General features: G+C 44.6%; 2 protein-coding genes across 2 annotated transcripts in view; both read right to left on the reverse strand.

Moving 5' to 3' along the window:
- Positions 1–1,788, reverse strand: part of GRIN2B (glutamate ionotropic receptor NMDA type subunit 2B) — a 48,381-nt gene extending 46,593 nt beyond the window's left edge. Inside the window, exon 1 of the mRNA XM_032593771.1 lies at positions 1,598–1,788. Within this exon, the coding sequence (XP_032449662.1) occupies positions 1,598–1,788 (191 nt within the window). The remainder of the gene's footprint in view (positions 1–1,597) is intronic.
- Positions 1,789–3,482: 1,694 nt separating this feature from the next.
- Positions 3,483–13,889, reverse strand: part of LOC115518414 (glutamate receptor ionotropic, NMDA 2B) — a 138,411-nt gene continuing 128,004 nt past the window's right edge. The window contains exons 3-8 of the mRNA XM_032593772.1: positions 11,331–11,533; positions 10,374–10,545; positions 10,002–10,155; positions 6,510–6,635; positions 3,748–3,977; positions 3,483–3,542 (exon numbers count right to left, since the gene is read on the reverse strand). Coding sequence (XP_032449663.1) covers positions 3,483–3,542; positions 3,748–3,977; positions 6,510–6,635; positions 10,002–10,155; positions 10,374–10,545; positions 11,331–11,533 — 945 coding nt within the window. The remainder of the gene's footprint in view (positions 3,543–3,747; positions 3,978–6,509; positions 6,636–10,001; positions 10,156–10,373; positions 10,546–11,330; positions 11,534–13,889) is intronic.

Here is a 13,889-nt window from a genome sequence, read left to right on the forward strand (position 1 = left end):
GAAGCCATCCAGTGAAAAGGAGCCCCAAAATAGGTTTTCATGGAAACTTAACTCTGAAGACTCTGATTTTGTGCCTTACCATAAATGAGATCTGGGAACGTTTCTCCGCCAAAAAATTGAAGATAATTTCCTAAAGATATATAAATTTAATGGCTATAAATGTCATCTCCTCATCACCGCAAGATATTCACCATTTGATTTGAGTTGTATGGAAGATATGCCATCCGTGACAGTGAAAACAAGTTTAAGAAATCTCTTCCATTTCAAGTGTTACTTTCCTTGATGAAAATTTAACTGCACTGAAAGAAGAATCTTCAAAATCACCTCATTTCTATTCTCGCTGCTGTCTTGACAACTTCATTCTTTACATTCTCTTTTTCTAAATTCACAGAATACACTTGCTGTCATGCAAAGTCAGGCCCAAGACTTTGTTTTCCAAAGGTGTTGGGAAGGAAAACTAATACCAATTTGGGGATTATAAGCGCACTTTCAGAAAACACTCTTTCTGATTTGTATTAGCATTCCTGACACTGATATGCGTTATATGTCATTAGTTACTTAAATGTTTCCTATAATTATGTAAATTATGTCACAATTTCTGGCAGGATGCTTACACACTACTATTTTGTCATTTGCAAAGTTCTGAAATGTATCTGATAACCATTTTCACGTATTTTCAAATTACACAGTTGTGAAAGGGTTCTTGCTCTCTTGTTGTTTTACCTTTGCTGATAATACTTAGTCCGGTGTTCCGCGCGAGAGCCTCTTACATAAATATATCCCATCTCCCCCTCTCCTCACGGACTTTTTTAAAATAAGGATAACCAAGTTATTGCCGCTGCCCTTATGGAAGTCATGGTCAAATGGGGGAGATACAGTTAGGTAGAGGCCTATAGATTATTACATGATAATGTGGAAGACAGGTGTTATTAATAAAGGTATGGATGACTGCCACGTCAGTGGAGAGTATGACTCACCAGCCAGATGACCCAAGGAAAGCTCTACAAATGAAGTGACCTCTAATCTGGGTCTGGAAATTTCAGTAGGAGGTTAGTGAGTGAAGTCAAGAGAAGAACATCCCAGGAAGACGCACACCCAGAGGCACGGCTGGCAAAGATAAGAAGTCTAGGAGGCCTAGCGGGTAGGCCACAAGACACTAAGCACTGGCTGACGAGACTGAAGAGCTGGAATACACTGGAATCATATGTAAAGGCCCTGAGAATAACAGTCCGTATTCTATAAGCAAGGGAGCCACTGACGTTCTTTAACCAAAGAACTGATGGGATCCCACTTTTCAGAACATAACCAACGTGGTGTGGAGGACAGACAGGTGCACAACCTCTTTGGTTTAAGCAGCCTAGAACGAGATGTTCTTTCAAAACCACGGAAGGGAAAACCGTCTCCTTGCACCTTAATTAGGCTTAATTCACATAGAAAATCGTATGGTTGCTGCCAGGTGGCTCGTGAATGTATGGGAAAGATAAAGACAGTGCCCTAAGCAATTCTCAGAGATACTTGAAGAAAACCAAATGACAAATACATGGTGGATCCCTCACTTAGTAGCCCAGAGCTCCAAGAGGGACTGTGGTCCACGTACCTCTGCCATACTACTGACTGCATGGCAATATGGTCCCACCATATTCCGTGTGGGGACATGATCGACCAAGCCTCCGCGGAGCCTGATGAGAAGACACGGTCGGCCACACCCCTGGCAAATCCACATGTGAGGACACGGTCCACCATGCTGCTGCCACATCCGTGTTTTAGGACGGGCACAGTCCACCTCATCTATGCTACATTCAAGCGAGGAGCCCTGAGGAACTAGCTGTTCTTAGCCCTACTGCTGCCCCTGTCACAGAAACAGGCACGAAAATTAGTGTAACAGGGGGTGAAGGGAGGTATGTAATTCAACTCTTCTGAGTCAGGATCATAATGATGAAAGATGTGGACGAAGGACCAAAGAGAAATGTTTAAAATGAACTAAGTAATAAATTCATGAATATATGAATACATGAATAATAAATCATGCGTTAGAAGAGCGAAGTCAATAAAAACTTAAAAACAAGGAAGAAGAACTACAAAAGAGGTATTATTTTTTAAAATGAAGAAAATAAAGGGGGTGCCTGGGTGGCTCAGTCGGTTAAGCATCCGACTTTGGCTCAGGTCATGATCTTGCGGCTGGTGAGTTCAAGCCCCGTATCGGGCTCTGTGCTGACCAAGCTCAGAGCCCGGAGCCTGCTTCGGAATCTGTGACTCCCTCTCTCTTTGCCCCTCCCCTGCTCATGCTCTGTCTCCTCTGTCTCTCAAAAAATAAATTAATGTTAAATTTTTTTTTAAATGAAGAAAACAAAGGGAGACAAGTCAGAGAAAGAGCTAATATGAAAAGGTAAACACAGGGAATGAGCCTCATATGTACATATATATATATTTTTTTTTTTTCATTCCCTTTCTCACATGCTTTTGAGTGTTCTTGGTGAGCAGAGGTGAGTAGATGGAGAAATCAGAGCCTATGCCCTTCCTTTTAACTCTTCTCAAACCATTTGCCAAGTGTTTAAAATTTTATTTTGGGGAAACCTGCCCTATGTTAGAAATCACTGACTCTCTGACCTATCTGTTCCAAACACAGATCTGTCTATATCTTGTAGTTTCATCCTGGGGAAAGGGGTGGGAAATCACATTCTCTAAATCTTTTTTTTTTTTTTAAGTTTATCCTATTTATTTTGAGAGAGAAAGGGGGGAGGCAGAGAGAGAGGAAGAGAGAGAATCCCAAGCAGGCTCCGCAGGGTCAGTGCAGAGCCTGACACGGGGCCCGATCTCCCGAACTGTGAGGTCACGACCTGAGCTGAGATCAAGAGTCACACGCTCGACCGACTGAGCCACCTGGGTGCCCTTCACATTTTCTAACTCTTGAGGAAACACAGGGTGGGAAATCTGTTGTGGGTGAGTCTCCGGAATGATGCACAGGCATCCCCGAGTCTTACTGGAAGTTCCGTGGAGGTAGCTCCTATCCCTAGTCTTGGACCCTCCCAGCTATCATGGCCTCAGGGGACAGATGGCCCACAGAAACCGTGAAGCTTCAGGCAGACCTGGAGAGTACCGTGTATAGGACAGGTTTGGCACATCCTCCTCCAGGGAAGATGCAAACCAGCAGAGACTCTCGTTCCTTTCTCGACTGCACAGCCTGGCAGGGGGCCTGCCATGGGTATGGGGGCCACCTATTCACCGGCACCACACGGGGCAATCGTCGAGTTCAACAGCAGTTCCTTCTCTTCAGGAACAATGTGTACCACCCTCCTGCTTAGCCCTGGGAACACACGGGTGTGCAGATGAACAAACGGAGAGCCCACTGGGCGGAAAATGAAGGCCACAATGGGCCAGCGCCCTCAGTGTGGGTGCCGGGGGCGACCCTCTAATAACACACCGAACAGGCAGCCCTGTGCTGACGGGCCACCCAAGCACATCCGGCAGGAGGTACCATATACTCAGAAAGCCGCGACCACACCAAGCTGCTTATTTGCAGCCCAGGGTGTGCTTTTGCCAACCTTTCACAAATCAGAAGGCGAATGTGAAGTACTATTATTTCAGTAGGGACCCTGGTTTTTGCTCCCCTATCCCCACGTAAGGAAACACAAGAAAGAACTGCCCCGATTCCAAAGGTGGAGAAAATTAACAGGTACGTGAGAACTTTCGAGTATGGCTCAGAATAGGACTGAGGGCAAGATGGGCAGTTTCAAAGGGTTCTCTTACCTTTTTGTCACTCAGGCCAGAAACCTGGTCCACATACTCCTCTTGGATCATGAAGGCAGCTAAGTTGGCAGTGTAGCTGGCCAGGAAGATGACGGCAAAGAAGGCCCACACCGACACCATGATCTTGGAGGTGGTCCCCTTTGGGTTCTGCACGGGGACGGAGTTGTTAAACACCAGACCCCAGAGTAACCAAATAGCTTTGCCGATGGTAAAAGATGGGCCGCCTGGCTCTGTCATGATGAAAAGACAAGGGCAGAACGTCAAGACAGAATCACTGATTCTATATACACCCACAAATACACAGAGCTGGTCAGTTCCTGCTCAGAGCAGGAAATACCCCAACTAAGATACAGACACTTTTAAGTGACAGCTTGTGCCTCTCTTCTCCCGGGACCCTCAGGAAGGCAGAAGAGGGTTCTTTAGAAGAAAATCCAGGGGTCTGGGGTGTGCGTGAGATCCTCCTCCAACTAATGTTCGTGATTCAGCCCGGGCACCGGCTTCCTGCCCCCATGTATATGAGACCCTCAAGATCACATCAAAACTGAATAATAACAAAGGCAACTACCCCACTACTGTCACACTTGTGCCCTTATTACCGTTGTTCCTCAAATTAATATTTGTACCAGCCAAGAAAGGATTTCCACTTTAAAAAAAAGGTCCACAAGAACTGTGTGGACTCTTCTACCACTGTCATGGACCTTCTAGAATTTTATTCACACTGATGCTAGATGACTTTGAATGTCCTTTATTCTAATTCTTCTTTCACTTCTAGCGCTTCGCAGTAAATGTTTCAAAGATAACCTTGACCCCAGTCCAATGCCAATACATCCCAGTTGTTTCCTATCATGGTAGCTTCTGTGTAAGAGAGTATCAGGAAGCCCAGGGAGGAAGTCACAGACACCTGGCTTTTGCCACACTATCTGAGGGCAGAAAAGTAGACTGTCTTTGACCTCTTCCCCCCCAACCTTTACGCACACCATGCCAGGGCTTCTGCCCATAGATTTATTGTGGCCTCCCTGCTTTCAGGGCTTGGCGATGGCAAAATCTCGCCATGATGTAGCCCCTCCACTGCAGAAATGAACATCTGCCTGCACAGTTTCACAACACATTAGCACACGTCTTATGATGCTATCTGTGATCCTGATAGCATCTGCTCTGACAACTAAATCAGTGACTACACATGTCAAGCCCAGTGTCTAACTGTGCACACACATCTGTGCATGTGGACCTTATTTCATGGAGCAGATGTGTAACTAAAAAGTTGTTCATAAATCAAAGTGTTGTACATTGTAAAATGCCCCAAGGAGACTTGATATTTAAAGTGATCCCGTGTTGAGTTCCTTCGCGAAGACAAGCGTCCTTTGGTAAAATAAGTAATCATAAGCCCTTGCTTTGAATTTTGTGGCTGGATTTTTCGCCTCTTTGATTTCTTCAAGGTGAAGGGACAGCATCCACTAACCTCAGTTCTGGGCACTGTCAACATATGTACGTCCTTGTGTGTTTCTCAGAGGTTTCACTTGTTACTAATGCCCCTCGGGATGGGGAGTAGGTTCTGGTTCTGGAAGACCCTTGGGCACAGGCACAAGGTCCCCTGACTGGACCCTATTGTGGAGACATTCAGACCTCCACTCCAGAATGCATGAGCCAAATAAGAGGGTAGGTCTGCACCCAGAAATACCTCAGGGCAGGAGTGGTTTACCGCCTGGACTGTGAAGTCAACAGACTGCCGCCTAGCACCCCAACCCCAAAGGTTCTTATTAAATAGCTGTGGGGTGGGTGGTTATTCTATTATGCAACCAAGGTAGAAAACCACTATTTTGAAATATAGTAGCGGTCCAAGATCCACACTGGACTTAGGGAATCAGAATATTAGAAAATCAGGTCCAAGCACCTTTGTGTTTTAAGTGCCCCACTGATGATTTTTTGTGTGGTGCAGGTTAAAAAAAAAATCTTTCCTCTTGGAGGGATAATTTCAGAATAAAGCTCACATTCTGGAAGGGAGAAGACTCAGAAAAAAGTGTACTATTTCCTAATTCTGGGGTTTTCAGAAAGTTTTGGAGGATGTATTCACAAGGGTCCCACGGCCCCCTTCAGAAATCTAGTAAATGTTTTGTGAGGTCTCATAAATGCCTCACACACATGGGCAGCCTTCATATCTCTTGACCCACTTAGCCAGAAAATTGGACTGCCCCTGACAGTAGCTATGGGTCAGAATTGCTATCCGTTGGCCATTTTATTTCAAACACCCAATGTCTGTACCCCCTGGAAGAGGGATCTGAGTCAGGGTCACATGCTTTGGAGATCTTGTACCTCGGCGGTGGAGAACTCTTTCAGCCACAGCTACCCTGCATGTACCCTGGGGCAGTCTAAAGTTTTTATTCTTAATATATGGGTATATCTGCCTTGTTAGTCCATCTGTTCAGACAGACTGCTCACCGCCTAAGGTTATCAAAATAGTTTCCTCTGACATGTTTATGCCATGCGGATCTCCTGCTAGCTTTCCTCTCGTTTACCCCCGGGGTGGAACTGGGCTTGCTGGGTGAGGCTTCTGCCAGCAAGGGGACATACCGATTCAGACTAACCTCTTAATTGGGGGATTTCTAATGAGTTGCCAAGCTGTTGACATAGAAGGCTGAGGGTTCGTTTTCGGAAACGGATGAGTTAGGGAAGGGGCAGACACCACATGAGGCGTACAGAGGCCCGGAAGTGACAACGAGAAAAAAACAGAACGCAGAAACGCCAACGGCTGCAGCTGGCCTTACCTCTGCCATCAGCGAGGCACCTGTTATAACCCACAGGGCTGAAGTACTCGAAGACAAAGACAGCCACGGCTGAGACGATGAGCAGCATCACGAACATCATAACCCATACGTCAGCACTGAATGGCTCTGGGGAAGGAAAGAAAAAATCAGTGCAAGGAATTAAAACAGAGCAAAAACAGATTCTGACTTATTTGCATATCCATTTGCTCAGGCAACACGTGTTTTCTGAGGGGACAACAAACCACAGTTGTGTTGTGTCCCTTCAGAGAGCCAGGGCCTGGGCGCGGGAGAGGTGAGAGGCTATGTCTGGGTGTCTCCATTGCCCTGTTTCTTTTCTTCCAGAGAAGGAGAGCTTCTTGCCTCTGAACTTTTTGAGATAGTTTCTGCCATGGCCAGGAAATGCAAACTACAAGAATAACTAGATCTGGAGTAAATGAATCATACGGGTGTGGTTCATGGTTTATGTTCTCACCTATATGGCTGGCCACACCACATGACGGAGACCTGGACAAGCTTTCACCAATGCTTCCCAGGCTTGCGTGCAAATTCATTCTCAACAGGCACGGTCACTACTTCCGGCCTAACTTGGTTCAGTAATAATTACATCCAACGAACAACTCTTTTGCCCCCTTGCCTCACCTCCTCTAAACTTCCCAGCCTATATTTACTTTTCAACCCTCTTTATTGTGGTGGATTTTATTAAACATCGTTAGGGTATGAGAATAGAAGTCAACGTCCGAAAAAAAAAAAAAAAATCCATCCACGTTGACAATCCGTGACTGTCACGGTGGGGATGCAGCAGGTGACAAGGAAACTTGTTTCAGGTGTAATTAACAAAACGACTACAAGCTATTCCCTAACAGTGAGTGAAAGGGGTTGATAGGATAGGACCAGGTAGAACAGCAAGAGAGTGCTTTCTTTAATTTCTTTAATCATTCTTGCTGAATCCCTCCCAGCTGATCCAAACCTCTCTGGCTTAGACGCGTCTAGAAATTGAACACCATATTCCAAGAGCCACCTCACCGAAGGCCTACAAAAAGGGACAATTGCTATTCTTTCCCATGATATGATGTTCCCTCAATTGTGTCTCAAAATAGTTCTGGCCTTTTTAGCTGTCACATCACATTGTAAACTCATAACTAAGTGAATTAACATACTGTTTTTTCCATTTCCCAAATCATTAATAAAGATGAAGTTGAAAAAAGGGAAAAACTGGCTAGAAATTAGAAAATATCTTCTTACTTGAAATCTCTGCTTTACTTTTGGACTTTTGAAGGGAATTATACAAACCCGGTCACTTAACAATTTAAAAAGGACCTCGAGAAGGCACACATCCACTGTGAAATGTAAAACCTTTCAGTGGCAGCCAGAGATGTGAGGGTAACAGGTTTAATTCAAAGCCTCTATATGGTGGAGTACGGAAGGCCCCTCCCCTCGGCTCTCATGGACTGCAGTCCTATCCAGATTAAAGGCATCCTCTCTGAGCTTCCTTCTCCCCCACCGAGGCGAGGGCAAGTTTCTGTGTACAAAATACAACAAGCATTTGTATTGGTCTTTACAATTTAGAAGGTACTTTCACCATATAGTTCATACAATCCTTATAATGGCCCTTTCATTATGGTATCACCATTTCTATTTTACAGAATGGCAGGGCCAGGTTATAAGCTGAGGTACTCTGGGCAAAGTGTATCTCTGCCCACCACACTGGTTCCTGATTTAGGAGTTGCACTCTGAAATGGCTCCACGACTATTGGAACACAGGCTCTGAAGGCAGCCACCTCTGGGCTTTAATCCTGGATTTGCCAGCTATGAACTGACAGATTGTTGGAAAATTGCTTAACAGATCTAAGATTCAGTTTCCCAAGACATAAAATGTGTATAATAATGGTATCAAGGAGATAATATACCAAAAGGATGTACGGTATTGCTTGGAAAACCACATAATAGGTGTTCAATAAATGTTGGCTTCTTTTGCCCTTGTAATTAATTGCTTCTCCTCCGAATACACACACACACACACACACACACACCCTGCTTGGCACTACTATGTCATTTTAGGGCTTTGCTGATATATCACTGGCTCTTCCAGTTCAGAAGCTGAGGTTAATGCTATATTGTGGTTAGAATTAGAATGCACTTTTGTCTGTGTCTCTTAATGTTCCAATTATCCTTGCAAAGTAAAAAAGCAAATAAAATACATAAAGCTGCTATGAGGATTAATGCATATAGTGTGTGCTATCTAATAGTATTTCACGTGAAATTGGCAGGTCCAGAATTTGCTCTACTCTAAGAAGGCTAGCTGAGAAACTCGAGTAATTTATGGAAAAATTCTATGGAACCTATAACTCTATTTTATAGTGCATTAATTAAAAACTTCCCCTTTCCCCCACTGCCTGCCAGATAGAGCTTAAAGAAGTATCAGTCAAGGTCTATTCCAATATCCTCATGAAAAAAAAAAAAAGTTGAAGTCCTTCAGAGAGTCTGTGACTCGTCCAAGGGCTTACAGCTTGTTTATGTCCAAGCCAGGCCTCCTGCCTCTTAGCCCAATGTCCTGTTTTCAAGGTGACATTTTATTTTCCAACCCTTTGCTCTCACGGCCTCTGCAAAAAATATGGGGTATGAGCTCACAAAGGACCTCATCTAATTGAAATCTTGGCCTTATCTCACCAGGTCTTATATCACATCTAAGGCTTTGACACATAAGCGATGCTGGAGAGCAGCGAAGTACAGAACGACATGAGGAAGGGCGGGGTAAAATGGGAGTGAGCATCAGATCAGCTGTATCTCTCAAAGCTCTGAAAAATGTATGTGAAAAAAAAAGCCTCTTTTGGTAGCACCGACTTCAATCTTTGAAGATAATTAAAAAGGCATTTCAATGATATCTAGAATTAGAAATTATTTTTTTAGATTTTTTTAATGTTTTATTTAATTTTGAGAGAGAGAAAGACACACAGAGTGTGAGCCAGGGAGGGGCAGAAAGACAGAATCTAAAAGCAGGCTTCTGGCTCTGAGCTGTCAGCACAGAGCCAGATGTGGGGCTCGAACTCACAAACTGTGAGATCATGACCTGAGCCGAAGTTGGACGTCCCTAGAATTAGAAAGTATTAAAGCAGGAAGAAGTACCCTCTGAGATCAGCTAGTTGAAATGCCTTCTTCTACAGATGAGGAAACTGAGTCCCAGGATGGAGCACATTTGCTCAGGGTCAAGTGTGGAGTAAGTTGCAGGAATGAGACCAGAGTAGGAACCCTGATTACTAGCCTAAGGCTGTTTTCTTCCAGGGTCCTACGCTGTCCTATCAATTGTTTTTGGGTATTCTTCAGTTTTTATATTTGAGAATAATCAATATTTAAGTCCCCCAAATTAAATGGGCTCCTAGCAAACCACCTCCTGACTGAAAGAGCCTGGCCACGTGCTCGCTCCTTCACTTAATCCTCATACCAAGTATCTGTCCTTATGTCCATGTCCTTCACACCAGTGAGCATATCACTTACCTAAGAAGGCAGAAGGTGAGACAGTCCCATTGCTGCGTGACACCATGACACTGATGCCGGTCTCTATGAAGGGCACAGAGAAGTCGACCACCTCGGATCGCTCCTCATTGATGGTGAGTGATCCCACGGCCATATAGGCCCTCTTCATAACCACCTGGGAGAAAGGCACAGTGCTTCAGGTAGGGCACTCAGGAAGGCCAGGGGCCACCGTAAGTAAAATAAAGCCAGGCAGTGGTTTCCTTAGTATAGTGGGAACAGGAGAGCCTGTTCATGGTTTTGTATTTTCTAAAATTTATAAATGAGCCTCTTTTTATATTAACATGAAACAAAACCCATGAAAAATGGAAACGGCCCTTACTTTCTGACACTCACCTCTCCAATCATACCATTCCAGGTTCCATTGATTTTCTTCCCATGCTTGCCATTGGTAACCAGGTAAAGATCATAGGTGAACTTCACAGATTTGGAAATTTTCTTAAGGATGTCAATACAGAACCCCTTGCAGCACTTTTTGATGTAACCTGGCTCCTCATCTGTTTTGTTCCTAACCGGTTGAAGAAACAAACGAACAAACAAACAAACAAACAAACAAACAAACAAAACAAGGCTTTATACAAGAGGCAGCTTTTATCCTTTACCATTCAAACTCCAACCCCAAAGCAGGGCCTCCCTTTCACAGCTCAGCACAATGTGTATCAGACCCGAGTGAGGAAATCGATAGACGACAGAACTGCAATTCTTTCATTAGCTCATCATGGTGAACGTTTCCTCACAGTTTTTAGTGCTCCTTTGAAGTATAATGTACATTAGGAAAGCATGCATATCCTAAGGGTTCAGTTGGAAAAATCTGTATACATTCAACCTGCCCATTTAACCAGCACCAAATCCAGGTACAGAAAAGTTACCCTCTTCTTCTCTCTTCCAGGCACTTCCCACTCTCACCAAAGAGAATCATTATCCTGACTTCTAACAGGATAAATTAGTTTTACCCATTTCCAAAAATGTTCCTAAATCTCAAAACTTCGGGGCATGATGGCACGAACACCAATGCAAATTTACATCTCCTAAATTTCAGGTCCTGGTTGTTGAGATCGGGCAAGGCCAAAGATACGCTAGCAGAGTTAGCAGTAGTTCTCCCAGGTCATGATCTGGACAGACCCAGGCATCACATCACAGGTCTGCTAGTAATTCCACGGCTCAGTAGTAACTGACAATTGAACATGGTGCCCAATTCATTCTATGCCTCAAGTCCCAGCCCAGGCAGGTGCTGACAGCTGTATGAAATCGGACTATCCCATGCCACCCGGAGCACTGGGGAAGGGGCCATACTCAGAGACTATGCGTTTTTGGCAGGGGACTGTGTTCCTCATGCAGGTTCCACTCAGAGGGTCCACACTTTCCACAATGACAAAGGGGGCCTCCTCCAGGGTTACAATGCTCAGATGGTCATCCTCCTGTTCTTCTGTCTCAGGACACATTCGGGGCCACACGTAGTACTTCATCTGCAGGGACTTGTCTTTCCACTTCCCCACCTGCACAGGGGTAAACAAAAGACTCAGAAACCACTGGCAGAGACCTAAGCAACCTCTCCTTAGCATCACCCAGGAGGCTGTTAAACAAATAGAAACAGACACAGGCATTGTCTGTAACAGAGAGGAAATTCTTTTTAACCTATATGCCTAAAACGAGACTACCATGTCCATACCTAAGAAAGGTAATATATTCATTTGCTCACTCACTTACCAAACATTAGAAGAGGATCTACTACGTGCTGGGCATCCTTCTCGATAAACCCTGTGGCTCAAAGAAGCATGATTCTGCCCTTTGTCAAGCTCACATTGAACGAAGGAGTCAGAAATGTAAACAAATGTTTACAGTGATAGATGGTAAGTGCTCAAACTGAAACCTGTATCAAGGGCTGGGAAGATGCCAGAGTTTCCTGACTTGTGCGGCTGGCGCTTTTTTCTACTTAACTGTAACAAGGAGCATGATAGTGAGAGCAGCAAATAGCTCCAGAAAGGTCAACAGAATGACTGGAGCAAATGAGCCAGAAGGATGTGTTTTGGCTTGTAACAGAGGTCCAGTGGGAAGCCATGTGGAGAACTGGGTAGATGTGAACTGGAATAAAATGATAAGTCAGGATTAAAGAACACAGCTCCGCTGGGGAAGGAAGTGTGGTTGGGCTGGTAGCGAACGCCATGGGTCAGTGCAGATATGCACCTGCTGGGTTGGGTGGGGGCACCAGGATCAATCATACAGGTCTTCCTGTGTGCACAGGCTCTGTACCCCTACTTCAGGGCGTACCATTCAAGCATACTCTGGCGTGAGAGGTGGGTGCCCCCTGGAATCATTCACAGGGTGGCCCTGCTACCAATCATCAGGAGAAATGTGTGGGTTCCATTATCTTTTAGAAGAGCCATTCATTCCTGTTTTTATAACAGAATCTGCATGACTTTGTTGGTGGGTGCCTGTTCTCACTCTGCCCTTGAGTGTCCTGAAGAGGGAACACCTTTTCATCTTCTACAACCAGACATCCTCAATTACCACAGGAATTATGGACTGTAAGCTCCTGCATTTTCCCAATCTATAATTTCCTCCATGCAGCAATGCAAATTAGTAGCATAAGTGAGGCACCAGGACTACAAAACTACTTAATCATTAACTACATAAATCAACAAGGAGCAACAAATGGCCAGTACTTCATGAATTTTCAAGCAAACGGGCTTAGATTTCCATATTCCTACAAAACCAAAATTCCTTTGTTTCTGCCTTTGTCTGCCTAGGTGTCTACCTAGTACCTCCCTAGGGGTGGTTTGTATCTCCCTTCAACCTGTGTAGCAGGGGCTGCTTACTTTCATGCCCATATCAGGCCTGCACAGCCACTGCCCCAGTTTTACTGCATCACTACAACAACGGACAGTGGTTTGGTGTCCTGGGCCAACCTGTTGGGCATTAGCCTTGGCGCTAGTTTTCTTCCAAGTGCGTAAACCATATTTCGCTTTTGCATTAGAGTTATGTACTGGACCTAGAGTTGGCTTTCCTGTATGTATGTAGTCTTCTCCGTAGTGAAGGTCCCATTTTGGTGCAAGTCTGTTTTTCTTCATATTGCTAAGAGTACTTATTTCTAAAGCAGAAATATCCAAATAGCTTCTCAGCCACGTGGGGATATGGATGCCTTCAGCTAGTGGTTACAGGGGCAGCAGGACTTGGGGGCAGGGAGAACCCATCGTGGAAGCCCGTGATGTTGGGTCACCTCCAAGTCCAAGTAGCCCTACGTATCGCAGTGGCCAAACTGGGATCATTTTCTGTGTTCAACGATGGGGGAAAGTTGGGAACCTCTAATGTACCTATTTTTATTTATTTTGTCACTCTTACCATCTTCTCCCAATAGTCCCTGTCGAGTTTTTTCTTTTGAATCCACATTTATTCTCTTCTATCTTTACTACTTATTAGCCTAGTCCCATGGTGCAGCAGCCCATTCTGGGATTACTGCAGGCCACTGCAAACTTCACGCAGGGAACCCCCTAGAGCGCACTGTGGACACTGCTCCCAGATGATTCTTCCTAAAACATCACTATTCAAGAATTGGAATATCCATCCCTATTCAAGATTTTCAACAGCCTCTCACTGCCCTTGGGATGTGTCCAAACTTCTCACCTAGATGGTCAAGGTGTGTGTGCTGAGCCTAATGTATCTTGACAGAGTTCACTATTTTGAAACAGGAATCCTTTGTTCATATTGGAAAAGGAAGTTATTGATAGTGACAGCCAAAACAGATTAATCAGGTAGAGGTTTTAACAAGTAAGCTGTGTGTTGTTGACTAAGAGACTTATTCTATTTGTAAAACAAAAATGTTGCAGGCGTAGCATTCTGGCAAAGTTTCAGGAC

Source organism: Lynx canadensis, chromosome B4, assembly GCF_007474595.2.
Source record: "Lynx canadensis isolate LIC74 chromosome B4, mLynCan4.pri.v2, whole genome shotgun sequence".
Classification (NCBI taxonomy): Eukaryota; Metazoa; Chordata; class Mammalia; order Carnivora; family Felidae; genus Lynx; species Lynx canadensis.